This window comes from Diabrotica virgifera, chromosome 9, assembly GCF_917563875.1.
Source record: "Diabrotica virgifera virgifera chromosome 9, PGI_DIABVI_V3a".
NCBI classification, from domain to species: domain Eukaryota; kingdom Metazoa; phylum Arthropoda; class Insecta; order Coleoptera; family Chrysomelidae; genus Diabrotica; species Diabrotica virgifera.
The window spans coordinates 162686782-162702343 of record NC_065451.1 but is presented as its reverse complement, the minus strand read 5'-3'; the positions used below and the strand labels follow the sequence as shown (position 1 = coordinate 162702343).

The 15562-nt window shown below is 34.2% G+C and overlaps 2 protein-coding genes across 2 annotated transcripts in view; both read right to left on the bottom strand.

Moving 5' to 3' along the window:
- Nucleotides 1-1017: 1017 nt before the first annotated feature.
- On the bottom strand, nucleotides 1018-1893 carry LOC126891562 (peptidase inhibitor 16-like). Its single transcript, XM_050660736.1, has 2 exons — nucleotides 1863-1893; nucleotides 1018-1682 (listed from the first exon to the last, which is right to left on the bottom strand). The coding sequence occupies exons 1-2, from the start codon at nucleotides 1891-1893 to the stop codon at nucleotides 1018-1020; spliced, it is 696 nt and encodes a 231-aa protein (XP_050516693.1).
- A 1164-nt stretch (nucleotides 1894-3057) lies between these two features.
- LOC126891785 (venom allergen 5-like) overlaps nucleotides 3058-15562 on the bottom strand; it is a 52697-nt gene continuing 40192 nt past the window's right edge. The window contains exon 3 of the mRNA XM_050661056.1: nucleotides 3058-3807. Within this exon, the coding sequence (XP_050517013.1) occupies nucleotides 3131-3807 (677 nt within the window). The 3' untranslated portion in view covers nucleotides 3058-3130. The remainder of the gene's footprint in view (nucleotides 3808-15562) is intronic.

Below are 15562 nucleotides of genomic sequence, written 5' to 3'. Positions count from 1 at the left end.
CGACTTCTTGTCGTTAATTGTCCAGGTTTTGAGAATAGCCCTCTAATAATAAAATTATTTTCTTGCGTTGCGACGACGCCGACAGTAATATCGTATCGAAACTTTTTTAAAATATGTCACCTTAGCTGATAAAAATATAATAAAGTTAGCATACCTACTGTTAAGGACATCCACTCAATAATTAATTTTTTTCCTATTAGTTAATAGGAATCTAAATACCACAAATCTTATCGACTTAAGACTACACATCATTTCTGCTGAGTGTGCGAGGAGATCATTCGGTTAAACCTAATTTGCTAAAAGAGCGCGGCTAATATTCAAAAGTAACGAAACAGCCGGCTACCGTGTAAACAAAATACCACATTGTATCATTGTTTTATTCTATCTAATATAAGGTGAGGGTATATCAATTCCTTTCTAGACAGACAATGTTCTTTAAAATACAATCAAGTTCATGTCACTGGATTTGGTTTTTTGTGTGTTAAAACATGTTTTAGCACATGTAAGCTTATTAAATGCCAACGCTTATTAAGAAACAGACTGACTCCCGTGAGACATGGTAGATAGCTCAGTTAGTTAGAACATAGGCACAAATTACTTAGATCGTGGGTTCAAACCCCACCTGGTGTCAGTAATTTAGACATTTATTAATTTGGTTGGTCTTTGCTATGCGTATGTTAATTCAAGCTTAAAATTTACCTATATACTCTGTTAATTTGTTCTAAGGTCTAAAGTAACGTTTAATAAATAGCAATAGGCTAACGGGTAGCTCCGAGACTTTCAAGACTCTTGCTGCAAGACCAAGACCAAGACCGAGAGCGCAATACTAAATCTAAGACCAAGACCAGGTGTATTGGCGCAAGACTAAGTCTAAGACCAAGACTAAGTCTCATTTTGTTCTTGCATTTGGGCAACACTAATTTAAAAATATGAATGAGAGATGTTCTTAAAAATGGTGAAATAAATTAACATCATTGCCTACTTAAACGGCTTACATAGCATTATACATATATTATTTTACTCTATAAGGCATAACAATGCTAAATAAATAATAAATATACACGTTAGCGAAGCCACGTTGATGTTACTGGCACAGGTGTTACAATTCTGTTTAATTCCAAGTACATTCGGCCCTACAGTAGAATTTACTGTTATTTGCGTTGGATTTTTACGGGCATCTTGAACTGCGACTACCGTCATTCTAGTATTAACATTTGCGACAGTCAAAACTGCTACATTACTACTATCTTTCGTAACTGCATTTGTAGCGGTATGTTTAGATGCAGAATCGGCTTCAGCATCACTTGAACCAGTTACACCAGTTTTGCTATATCCGCCGAGATTAACAGTAGCAGCATCACTGACTCCTTTGACTCCAATGCTAAGAATATTTTCACCGCCAGACACCTGGGGATTTATTTGGCTGTCATCGACTTCTCCACATAGTGCAGGAAATTCCACATTACATGCTACACCGTATGGACATTTGGAACATGGTTCTCCTCTTTCGTATACAGTTTCCCCAATCATGTTTCCCATTGGTCCATAATTACAAACGATGTAATATTTTACTAATTCGGCTTCTTTAGTTGGGACAGATTTTGACAGAGCACATCCTATGTGAGTTGTTTTGGCCCAAAGAAATTGAGTAGCGTGAGTAATTATCTTCCTGCCGAGTCTTCCTGAAAATGACAATGTATTGTTTTGCAATAATTATATTAAAAAAGCTTAAAAAAAACTTGCGTGTTATTTGTGTAATTTGTATGTATCCCAGAGAACGGCAGTTCTTGCCAGTGGTGCACAACCTCCTACATGCGACACTATAGGTATATACACGAAATTTTCGATTTTATAAATCCCACTGAATTGAAAAATGGGCCAAATATCAATCATCCATTTTGGTCCAAGGTTGTGTATTTTACGGCCCTCTCCATTTGGGGTCCGTTTTCCGTTCTCGTCCCCAAAACTCCCAAAAATTTCAAAAATTTACAATTTGTCCGATCTCTGCGGCTTCTGATAGTATTGATGTGATAACGCATGTAAAATTTTTAAAATCGGTTATATCATTCAAAAATTACCGAGCTCAGAAATTTTACTCAATTTCTATTTAAAAAGTGAAAAATGTGTGTATGTATGTATGAGTATATGTGTGTATGTGCGTGGAAAAGTTACACTAAACTGAATTTTTTTCTTTGTTTCAAGAGGGGGTCAGGGCCGATTCAGAACCCGTGTACTTTGTGACTTTTGATTTATAAAACAATTTGAAAAACTCCTGATACAGATACAAGAATAAAAAACTCTAAACGCCGCAAAAAGAAGTGGCGTAGGTACACAATATTCCAGCTACAAAAGAGCAGATATTATGAGTATTACTTGGCGCCAAAATGTATTTTCATTGTGTTGGAAAATAAAATTATAGTTTTATTTTGTCGATTTTTTCATATTATTGCCCAACGTGGGGCGCCATTATTGTGTTACAACGTTAGGTGAATAAATGTTCATTGAGTGAATAGTTCTAATGGCTTTAGGTCAAATGGTTTTGGGTCATATGACCCAAACGGGTCTACCCCAAAATCCCGACAGCCAGAATCCCGACAGCCACAATCCCGACGACCAAAATCCCGACACGCCAGAATCCCGACCGGCCAAAATCCCGACAGGCCAGAATCCCGACAGGTTTGATAAGTTTCTTTTTAACATAATTACATTTATTTCTTGTTTTTTGTTTATTGCCATCTGTTTTTTATTTTTTGTTTGTAAACAAAAGTATTTTGTATTAAAAGTATTAAACAAAAGTCGAAATTTTTTACTTATGCGAGGATTGTGGCATGTCGGGATTTTGGCCGTCGGGATTTTGGCTGTCGGGATTTTGGCTGTCGGGATTTTGGGCGGCACCGGACCCAAACAATTATTGAACCATTTTCTTCAATATAACAACCGCAAAAGTGTTTACGAAATCGAAAGAAAGTGAAAAAGGGAAAATTGGAAATCAGTATTTAAAAATATGAATGGGAGTTGTCCTACAAAATAGTGAAATAAATTAACATCAAAACCCACTTAAAAAGCTGAGATATATATTTTTTATATTCAAATTATATTATAATTTGTCTTAAAACTATTACACAGTTATTTATTCTATAAGAAATAACATCGCCAAACAAATACTAAGGACACATGTTAGCGAAGCCACGTTGATGTTACTGGCACAAGTGGTACAATTTTGCTTAGATCCAAGTACTTTCGGTACTACAGTAGCATTTGCTGGCATTTGTGTTGAATTTTTACTAGCATCTTGACCTACAACTACTGTAGTTCCAGTATTTCCAGTATTTTCAGTATTTCCAGCATTTGCGACAGTTAAAGTTGCTCCATTACTGCTATCTTTCGTAGCTGCATTTGTAGCAGCATCTTTAGATGCAGAATCGGCTTCAGTATTACCTGAAACAGTTACATCAGTGTTGTTATCTCCACCGACAGTAACAGTAGCAGCATCACTGACTCCAGTGATTCCAATATTAAGAATGTCTCCACCGCTAGACACGTTGGCATATATTTGAGTTTCATCGACTTCTCCACATAGTGCAGGAAATTCCGCATTACATGCTACACCGAGTGGACATTTGGAACACCCTGCTCCCCTTTCGTAGACGGTTTTGCCAATCTTGTTTCCTATTGGTCCATAATTACAAGCTATGTAATATTTTACCTCTTCGTCTTCTTCAGTTGGGACAGATTTAGAGAGAGCACATCCTACGTGGGTTGTTGTGGCCCATATAGATTGAGAAAAGTGACCAATGTCGTGTCTTCCTGAAAATGACAATGTATTGTTTTATAATTATATTAAAGTTTAAGTAGCTTAAAGTTATTACAGTTACTAGAAAGAGAGACATGCGCAGCTAATTTATCTATATGAACAGTTAATAATATGTACCGGGTGTCCCAATAAGAATGGCTCTCGGCCATATCTCAGGAACCGTTTATAGTAGAGCTTTGAAATAAAAAAATTTATAACAAAAGTTGCCTCAGGAAAAGCCTGGAAATTATTTTCATAATTGTGGGACCACCGCTAGAGGGCGTAATTGAATATCAAAAATTAAAAAATCTAAATTTTACAAAAATTTCCTAATGAAGGGGCACTGGAAATCCGATCGTCGTATTCTTCATAAAATTCTACGCATATTTGATATGACAAGTTTAGGTCTACCTTTGGAAATAAGAGGTGGGGGTGAGTGGGAACCTTGTTATGAAAAACTGGCTGTGAGTCCGGTTCTGCTTAATAAAATTTGCAAACTTGGTCTTGTTGAAGACAGATCTTTTTCGTCAATGTAAAAGTTATGATTTCGAACCAACTTACTGAGTAATATGCCAGCTAGAAGGCGTTATTTAATTTTTTTCAGAAATCTAGTGTTCCTTGGAAAATATTAAATACAAACATGCATTTTTAATACCATATTACAAAATTAGACAAAATTAGCAACAGAATAGCGAAAACCGCATGTTAATACCTTTTTTCTATCTCGAGATATCTTACAAAACGTGTAAATTTAAAAACATAACTGTTACTGTCACCGGTAAACGAAATTCATTAAAAGTAGTGTGCTATGGAAACAACAAAGAAACATTTTCCAGCTGTCAACGTATATTAGGTCTTTTCAACGCTTGTCATTTGTTTCGAGCCTCGTTCACATCTCGTATATTAATATTATACACGGATTATACGGCATATGAGAGAGGCTCGAAACAAATGAGAAGCGTTGAAAAGCCCTATTACAAAGAAATAAAAACAACTATTTAGTGATGACATAAACGTTCAAATTTTTGCCCATCATTTTCGTTACAAACATTTACTCTTTCAAGAGTAGATTGAACAGCAGTCTCAATTTCTGCTCTCGATATGCTTTGAATGGCGTTTTGTATTCTCTGGATAATGTATTCTAGAGTAGTGTATGATGGGCAACAATTTGAATATTTAGGTCGTCACTAAGTAGTTCTTTTTGTTCTGTGTTATATTTAATTTTAATAGTATTGTTTCTCTTTATATTGTTGTTTTAATTAATTATATTTTTATACGTTGACATCTGGAAAATGTTATTTTGTTTTTTTCCACAGCACACTACTTTTCATTAACTTAGTTTACCGGTGATAGTAACAGTTATGTATAAAATCTACACGTTTCTCGAGATATCTTGAGATAGAAAAAAGATATCGACATGCGGTTTTCGCTATTCTATTGCTAATTTAATCTAATTTTATAAAGTATGATTAAAAATGCATAGGTACTTGTATTTAATATTTTCCAAAGAAAACTAGATTTCTGAAAAAAATTAAATAACGCCTCCCAGCTGGCTTATTACTTATTAGGATGGTTCAAAATTATCACACTTACATTGAAGAAAAAGATCTGTCTTCAAAAAGACCCAGTTTTCAAAATTTGATTTAGCAGAACCGGACTTACAGCCATTTTTTCATAACAAGGTTCCCACTCACCCCCACCTCTTATTTGCAAAGGTAGAGTTAAAATTGTTAAATCAAATATGCGCAGAATTTGATGAAGAATACAATAATCGGATTTCCAGTGCCCCTTCATTAGGAAAATTTTGTAAGATTTAGATTTTTTTATTTTTGATATTCAATTACGCCCTCTAGCGGTGGACCCACAATTATGAAAATAATTTCCAGGCTTTTCCTGAGGCAACTTTTGTTATAAAATTTTTTATTTCAAAGCTCTACTATAAACGGTTCCTGAGATATGGCCGAGAGCCATTCTTATTGGGACACCCGGTACATATTGTAATGATTTTATATTTGGTTGTAGATTTTATACTGTCGGCGTCGTTTGACAGGTTAAACCGTCTACACGTGTTCTGACAAAAGCACCTGATAGTTGGGGCTGAGTGTTTGTGTATGCTTGTCGTCCGACAAAATGAGTAATTCTGACGGTCAGGCTGACCGATTTTACCGAATGGTCTTGCTATTCCTACATCCTGACAAATTTCAGGCAAAATTTTCAATTTAATGACAACAGGTCAGGTCATCATTTACCTTATTCCTTATTTTACCAGGAACATACAGCTTGTAATGGTCTAGTCTAGATATAGCCAAGTTGTTTATGAATTTCTTTCAGACACTGTACATATCTAACAACAATCACTCTCAATTGCCTACAATTTCCGAAATTAAAAACTCAAATGTAAGAATTCGTACACATCATATTTCTGTTTCTGATATTTATAATTGTATTAGCTCGATTCCCAATAAGCTCACTACCGGTCCAGATGGCGTCCCAAATTTCCTGATGAAAAATTGTGTTTGTACGATTGTTGTGCCATAATTTTTTTAATTAATAAATCCTTGGAAACTTCGATGTTTCCGATGGCCTGGAAGGAAAGTTATATTGTGCCTGTATTTAAGAGTGGTCTGAAGGATAATGTTGAAAATTACCGTGGTATCTGCATCCAAGCTCTGGAGTTCCTCAGGGTGGTCATACTTCACCTCTCCTTTTTAATATCTTTGTTAATGATATAATTGACTGCTTTCGTAATAGTAAGTGTTTAATGTTTGCTGATTATTTAAAATTCTGGAGAGTTATAGAAACGATTAGAGACCAAGATTTGCTACAGGAGGATTTAGACTGTCTACATGCCTGGTGTGTTCAAAATAGACTTAATTTAAATACCAATAAGTGCTCTTTCATAAGTTTTACACATAAGGTTGGGAGGGTTGAAACGAGTTATTCTATATGTAAGACTTAGGTGTCATTATGGATGAAAAACTTTCTTTTGTAGAACACATTAATACTATTTCTGTGAAGGCATCTAAGCTTCTAAGTTATGTTATATGAAATTGTAAGTGTTTTTCTGTGGTAGCAACGAGATTGGTTTATTGCTCAAATGTTAGATCCTTGTTGGAGTACTGTTCGGTAGTTTGGTCCCCTTACTATCAAAACCATATCAATACGGTCGAGAGGATCCAACATAAATTTTTGATATATTGTGCTTACCATGTTCACACTACCAATTAGAAATCATGATTATTCCTCTATTGAACAACAATTATTATCTTTACCCGCACTTAAGAAGCGTCGTGATATATCAGGTGCTATATTTATATATAAGATCATACATTGATTTATTGATTGTCCAAACCTGTTAAATCACATTAACTTTAATGTTCCAAACCAAGCTATACGTTACCACAATGTTTAAACATTCCTTTCCACAGAACAACATATGGTATTCACAACCCATCGGATAGATACATGGGGCCATTAAATGAATTTGATTATGATATTTTCAATTTAACTTTAACTCGGTTCAAAAGATCTCTTGCTTTGTGATATGCTTTGTGATATATATTGTTATATTTCTATTTGATATGAAAATTAAATTTTAATAATTATAAACAAAATTCAATTTAATATAAAATATTTTCAATTTTCTCAACCACGGGCATATAAATTTAGAACAACCTGTATACAACAAATTGTTATATTTAATTTTAAGAAGTGATTAAACAAAACTCAAGTGAAATCGATAATAGGTCATTATCGTAGTTCGCGGAAGGTTCGATCATTAGCTTATGCTAAATAAGACTCAGTTGAAGTAGATAATAGATCATTAAATTTTGTAATTAGTAGAAAGTAATTTTAGAATGGGAATTAACTATTTTTCTTTTGAAATCCATTAAGCATATTTAGAAAGATTAAAAATTGGTTTTGAGGAATACTGCGAATGAGAGTTGGTGGTGGAAGTTTGATTTGTGAATCTGGAAGGGATATTTAGAAAGTAGGGGAATGAATGACAAATAGAGATCAGAATGTTTTGAGCTGTCGAGAAGTGAAGTCCAGTAGTAGACGGTAGTGTACGGAGAGTGAGAAAGCCGGTGTAGTTCCGTGAGTGTGGAGTATCTATCGTGGAACGAGAGGTAGGCCAGGTTGAGAGTAAAAGAACCTCCTTGAGCCAAGAGTTCCCGGTAGCTGATTGCAGTTTCGAAAAAGGTAGAACACAGCATCACGACAGAAGCAGGAAACGAGAGCTATACGAGCTAGTTTCAGAGGAGAACATTACTGGAAGCCAGGACGAGGTTTTGATTGCAGCCAAGGATAGCAGGAAACGGGTCTTGTGTGAAGACATTCTCAGTTCACCAGAAAAAGGTCAGTCTCATTTGTTTGGACATGAATGTATGGGTTTTTCGTATTAAATACCACATTTAAAATTGAAGAAACATAATCAATAATATCAGAAAAGCTTCATCAAACTTAAATAGAATTGTTGCTAATAAATCATAATAGTTAAATGTTAATAAAAACTTTCAATTGGAAACCAAAAGGAAATAAGATTCCCATGTGTAAATGTTATTTTTAAGAATAATAAGATATAGCAAATAATAAGCAGTGATTGCCATTTAAATAAAATAAACAATATTTTGATTACAATTGTAACTCATATGTGTTATTATTTTACTCTTTTCTTTCCTATCCCGATTAGGAACCATTGAGAAATACTTAGAAGCCACGTATTTAAGTAATTAATTTTATAAAAAGCCCTGAGATTGAAAACATATTGATATGTGATCTGGTAAATTAATTAGATTATTATTAAAGCATTGATTAAATTAAATGACATAAAATTATTATCTCATATCAATAATCAAGATCACATCAACTGGCCCCCAACGTGGGGCATTGATAAGTATTTCTAGTGGCAAATTTGAAGGATAGAAAGAGTAAAGCCGGTATTTGAAAATTTATATGCCTGTGGTAAAAAGTGAGATACTTACATTTGATAACATAAAATTTTAGATCTCTTTAGGTACAAATTTTACATAACTGATTTAATATTTTATTTTTACGATATTTACATTTGATATATTTATTGACAATTTATAATATTTGGGTGAGAAAAAGTCGTCTTGGTAACATACTAGTAAAATTTCATATTTGGCGGGGACAGTACTTCTTGAAAACAAATGTCTGTGACAAGAAGCCAAAGCAAAGACAACAAAAAACAAAAAGAACATTCAAATCAAGAGAATAATTCAGACCAAGAAGATATTTTAGACACGACAATCATGGCATCAGAACAGCAAGAATTATCAGGAATAGATAAATTATTACAAATGATGCAACTCCAGTCACAAAGAATAGAACAGAAAATGGATGAAACACAACAAAAACTGGATGACAATCAAAGAGAAACAAAACAAGCAATGGATGAAGCAAAAAGGACAATGGATAAAGTGGATCAAAAAATGGATGAAACACAACAAAAAATGGATGAAACACAACAAAAATTGGATCAAAAAATGGATGAAACACAAAAAAAAATGAAACAAGCAATAGAAGAGAACAACAAGAAAATGGAGGAACGCATAGGAAAGTATGAAAAGGAAGTAAAAGGATGTTTGACAATGATCAAGAACGATATGGGACAACAAGAGACAGAGATTAAAGAAATCAAAAGCAAAATAAAGGAAATAACGAATTGCCAGAAAAAGGAAATAGAAAATTTGGAAAATAAGTTGGAAAATGCTATTCAAGTAGACAGAGAAGAAGTGGAAAAAAGAATCACAGAAATAGAAAAACAAGTCACCGAAAACCGGACGCAACAAAATGTAGGAGAAAGAAGAGAAATGGTTATACATAGCACAGATGACGTGAAGATAAGGTTTGGCGGGGATGTAAGAAGATTACACCCAGTGCCGTTCATAAATAGCCTGAAAAAGAAAATACAGCACATCGGAAATTTCGAAACAGCAAAAGAAACTATCAGAAACCATCTCAAATATGAAGCAAGCCTATGGTTCGATAGTAAAGAAGAAGAATTCAGCAATTGGCAACAATTTGAACAAAAATTTTTGAATTATTTCTGGGGAAAAGTCCAACAATTGGAAATTAACAAGGAATTGCAAAATGGGAAATACAATGATAGGATGGGGGTATCAGAAAGGACATATGCTTTACAAATTTACAATAATGCAAAGCATTTACAATATAATTATTCATCGGAACAATTAGTCGAACTGATTGCAAGACATTTCGAGGAAACGCTGGAAGACCATATCACATTGCAAAATTACAAAGACATAGATAGTTTATGCCAATTCCTACAAATAAGAGAATCACGTCTAAGAGAAAGAAAATCAAGAAGGTCGCGAGAAGATTACAGGCCCCGAGAAACACAAGATTACAGAGATAGAAATCAAAATAGGAGGGACTATACAAGACGAGATTTTAATCCCAGAAGGGAAAACGAAAATAGAGACAACGGAAGAGGAAATTATGAACAAAGAAATAGGCAATGGAATGAGGATAGAAATCGAGAATACCAGAATAGAAACACCACACGCTCAAATCAAGAAAACAGAAATAATGGTAGACAAAATGAAGAGGGATATCGCGAAAACCGAAACAGATCCGACAGACCAAGAGAAAATAGAAGAGAAGTAAATAATACCCAGACAGATGAATATGACGGAGAGAGACATTATGACGAAAATATAAACAACGATGAGCAACCGGCGTCTTTTCACGAAGGCGCTCACTAAAAACCAAAAATCAAACAGGAATCTTTTGTCACCCCAAGGAGTTTATTAAATTGGCAGGAAACAACGAAAAGAAAAATGGAGTTAATTTAAAATTTGTGGATGGATTTATCAACGAGAAACCAATTAAAATTATGATAGACACTGGATCTGAAATAACATTGGTCAACAGAAAACTAATTGAAGAAGTTAACTTAACAAATTTAATTTACAAAATACCTAGGGTAAATTTAGTGGGCGCAAACAAACGGACATTGGCAACTATAAATGAAGGCATACGAGTAATGGTACGACTGGGTAAGAATATGTATGCACTACAATGTGTAATAATGCCAAACATGTCACATGACATGATAGTAGGAGTTGACGAATTGGCAGAAAAACATGTAGTGATAAATTTTAAAAATAATACGATGAAACTAACAGAAGAAAAAGAAAAAGAACAGGACAAGGAACATGAGAAACAAAATACGGACGAATCAGGTAAAGAACAAACAGTGGAAATGAATTTGGCAGCGAAGCAAGGACAAATAAAAAAAAGGAGAAAAGGTCAGAAAAAGATAAAAGAAAATGAAACCTGTGGCTCCTCAAAAGAAGAGTTGAGTCCAGAAGAAGAAAATTTGAGAGTATCAGAAACAAAGGAAACCTGGGATTCCTCAAAAGAAGAGACGAGCTCAGGAGAAGAAGAAATAAAGCTAAAAAATGAAAGTGAAAAGAATATGATTGAAACAGTGGTATTTGAAGAGGAGGTATATGCAAACGAGGATGCAGATTGCACGGTAAACATGTGTGAAGAATCTGAGAAAGAAGACAGAAAATTAATATGTGGAGAAGGGAAAGAAAAAGAATTGCGGTTGATGTTAAGAAACTACGAAAATTTGATCAATGAGGAAAACAGAGTGGCTAAAAAGTACGAACATTCATTTGAGGTGAAAAACTTGGGAAATTTTCGATCAAAGACTTACCCGATTCCATACAAGTATCGACAAGAGGTGAAAGAAGAAATAAATAAAATGTTGGAAGATCAAATCATCGAAAGATGTGATTCACCGTATGTTAACCCGATTGTGATAGTAAAGAAAAGCAATGGAGAATTGAGATTATGTTTAGATGCCAGGAATATCAACCAGCACACTGTATCACAATATGAATCACCTCTAAACATCGAGGCCATTTTTGGAAGAATCACCGGGTCACACATATTTTCGAAAATTGACTTAAAACACAGTTTTTGGTTGATACCGTTAGCTGAAAAGTGTAGAAACTACACCGCTTTTTCTGTTGATGGTATTGTCTACCGGTTTAAGGTAGTGCCATTTGGATTGCAGAGTGCTTGTGCTGCACTCGTCCGAGCTCTACATACCATTTTGAATCGCCATGAAGATTTCATAGTTCATTATATCGATGATTTATTAATTTTTTCACAAGATACTCAGAGTCATCTGGAACACATAGAAATAATTCTGGAAGAATTGGACACAGCGGGATTGAAATTAAACATTGAAAAATGTCAATTTTTTCAAAAAGAAGTCATTTATTTGGGTTTTCAATTGGACACCAAAACAGTAAGATTAGCCGAAGACAGAGTCAACCTCATAGATGAATACCCAAGACCAACGAATTTGAAAACATTGAGAGGTTTTCTTGGCACGATTAATTATTTTAAAAAGCTGATTCCCGATTTGAGCCAAAAGGAAATCCCTCTGATAAAATTGCTTAAAAAAGGAATAAAATGGAATTGGAAAGAAGAACAGGAGGAAGCTTTCGAAACATTAAAACGAGAATTCGCAAAAGGAACGAAAATATACCACCCTATTTACAATTTACCTTTTATACTCCGAACTGATGCGTCCATACAAAAATTTGCAGGAGTTCTGTCTCAAATACAAAACGACCAAGAAGTGCCGATATGTTTTATATCTCGAGTGACTAAAACACATGAGAGAAAATATAGTGTTACAGAATTGGAGTTTGCCAGTGTACTATATTGCGTAAACAAATTGAGGTTTTACTTATTGGGAGCAAAATTCACAATCGAAACAGACCATGCAGCTTTAGTACATATCATGAAGAATAGATTAGTAAATAATAGAATACATAGAGGCATTCTATTATTACAGGAGTATGATTTTGAGTTCCGATATATAAAAGGAAAAGACAACATAATAGCCGACGCTCTAACACGGGATGAGGACACCGGAAAAAAGGAAACAATTACTCTACAGGTGGGACTAAATAGATTAATACAAGAAGAAGGGATATATTCGTTAAATGAGATAAGGACAAACCAGGAAGACCTAGAGGAAAGAGAGAAAAGAAGAGCGGAAGTAGAAAATAACATATATTTTAAGAGAATAGACGGAAAGGAACTATATTTAGTGACACAGACATTGGCCGAAAAGATCATAAAGAAATTACATGAGGACAATGGGCATATCGGTAGCAGAAAAGTTTGGCTCGTTTTTAGGGAAAATTACATCAGCCGACAGGATTACCGCATTGCAAAGGAAATTACCCAGAAGTGCGATGTATGTCAAAAATATAAGAGTCGGAATTTCAAAAAAGAAAATGTTGCCAAAAATATTGAAGCCCGAAACAAACTAGACATTGTAGCAATAGATATGTTAAGCGATCTAATTATGACCACTAAAAGGAACAAACATATTCTGGTAATGGTGGATGTGTTTTCAAAATACGTAAAATTATATAGTTGCCGCACCACAAAGGGGGAAGAAATATTAAGAAAAATCGACAATTTTATAGCCATAGTAGGAACACCAAAAAAGATTCTACTGGACAATGCAACGTATTTCCGAAATGATCGTTTCAAGGGACAACTTCGAGAACGAGGAATAGAGACAAATTTTGTCAGCATCAGGCATCCACAGAGTAATCCGTCGGAACGATTCATACAGGAAGTGACGAAATTTCTTCGCATTGCAACAGATGGTCAACATCGCCACTGGGACAGGAAAATGGCGGAAATAGAAAGGTATCTAAATACAATTCCGAGCACAGTAACAAAAGAGACCCCAGAATACATCATGAAGGGTGTACTGCCGATAAGGCCATGGGAAGACCAAGAGCCAAAAGAATATCAACAGGTGATTGAAACCGTACAGAGAAGGTTACGGCGAAGCAACGAAAAATATATCCAAAGACAGGAACAAAATAGAAAAAGAAGACCAGTGACTTTCCAAAAGGGTGAAAAAGTACTCGTGAGGGCATTACGAGTATCAAATCTTCCTGGGGGCATTTGCGCAAAGTTGATGCCTGTTTTCGAAGGCCCGTACATCGTAAACAATGAAAATGGGATAAATAGTTATGAGTTGAGGCACAGGAACTCGGAAAAGATCCGAGGAATTTATAATATTCACGATGTATACAAATATCACGAATAAAAGACAGAATTACATGAAGTAGATAGTAAGTCAGGATATAAGACGTAGATTAAAGTAAGGAAATATACAGGGAGTTGGTTTTGCCTCGAGAAAAGTTATTTAAAAATGCAGATAAATTTTATCGAATACAAGGCGGGGATTTGTTATATTTCTATTTGATATGAAAATTAAATTTTAATAATTATAAACAAAATTCAATTTAATATAAAATATTTTCAATTTTCTCAACCACGGGCATATAAATTTAGAACAACCTGTATACAACAAATTGTTATATTTAATTTTAAGAAGTGATTAAACAAAACTCAAGTGAAATCGATAATAGGTCATTATCGTAGTTCGCGGAAGGTTCGATCATTAGCTTATGCTAAATAAGACTCAGTTGAAGTAGATAATAGATCATTAAATTTTGTAATTAGTAGAAAGTAATTTTAGAATGGGAATTAACTATTTTTCTTTTGAAATCCATTAAGCATATTTAGAAAGATTAAAAATTGGTTTTGAGGAATACTGCGAATGAGAGTTGGTGGTGGAAGTTTGATTTGTGAATCTGGAAGGGATATTTAGAAAGTAGGGGAATGAATGACAAATAGAGATCAGAATGTTTTGTGCTGTCGAGAAGTGAAGTCCAGTAGTAGACGGTAGTGTACGGAGAGTGAGAAAGCCGGTGTAGTTCCGTGAGTGTGGAGTATCTATCGTGGAACGAGAGGTAGGCCAGGTTGAGAGTAAAAGAACCTCCTTGAGCCAAGAGTTCCCGGTAGCTGATTGCAGTTTCGAAAAAGGTAGAACACAGCATCACGACAGAAGCAGGAAACGAGAGCTATACGAGCTAGTTTCAGAGGAGAACATTACTGGAAGCCAGGACGAGGTTTTGATTGCAGCCAAGGATAGCAGGAAACGGGTCTTGTGTGAAGACATTCTCAGTTCACCAGAAAAAGGTCAGTCTCATTTGTTTGGACATGAATGTATGGGTTTTTCGTATTAAATACCACATTTAAAATTGAAGAAACATAATCAATAATATCAGAAAAGCTTCATCAAACTTAAATAGAATTGTTGCTAATAAATCATAATAGTTAAATGTTAATAAAAACTTTCAATTGGAAACCAAAAGGAAATAAGATTCCCATGTGTAAATGTTATTTTTAAGAATAATAAGATATAGCAAATAATAAGCAGTGATTGCCATTTAAATAAAATAAACAATATTTTGATTACAATTGTAACCCATATGTGTTATTATTTTACTCTTTTCTTTCCTATCCCGATTAGGAACCATTGAGAAATACTTAGAAGCCACGTATGTAAGTAATTAATTTTATAAAAAGCCCTGAGATTGAAAACATATTGATATGTGATCTGGTAAATTAATTAGATTATTATTAAAGCATTGATTAAATTAAATGACATATAAAATTATTATCTCATATCAATAATCAAGATCACATCAATATGTATGGTATTGTTGAATTTTTTTTCTTATTATATTTTGTATGTTTTTAGTATGTAGTGAACTTTTTAAATGGAACTTTTTGTTATTGTTTTTATACTATAAGTAATTTATGTTTTGAAACCTAACTGATATTGTATTGTAATTTAACTGTTAATGGGGTTATCCC

Coding starts and splice junctions, on each gene's coding strand:
- LOC126891562 (XM_050660736.1), bottom strand. CDS start 1,893: ATGATTGATATTTGGCCCATTTTTCAATTCA. Junction 1,683..1,862: donor TTGGCCCATTTTTCAATTCA/GTGGGATTTATA, acceptor TGTCATTTTCAG/GAAGACTCGGCAGGAAGATA.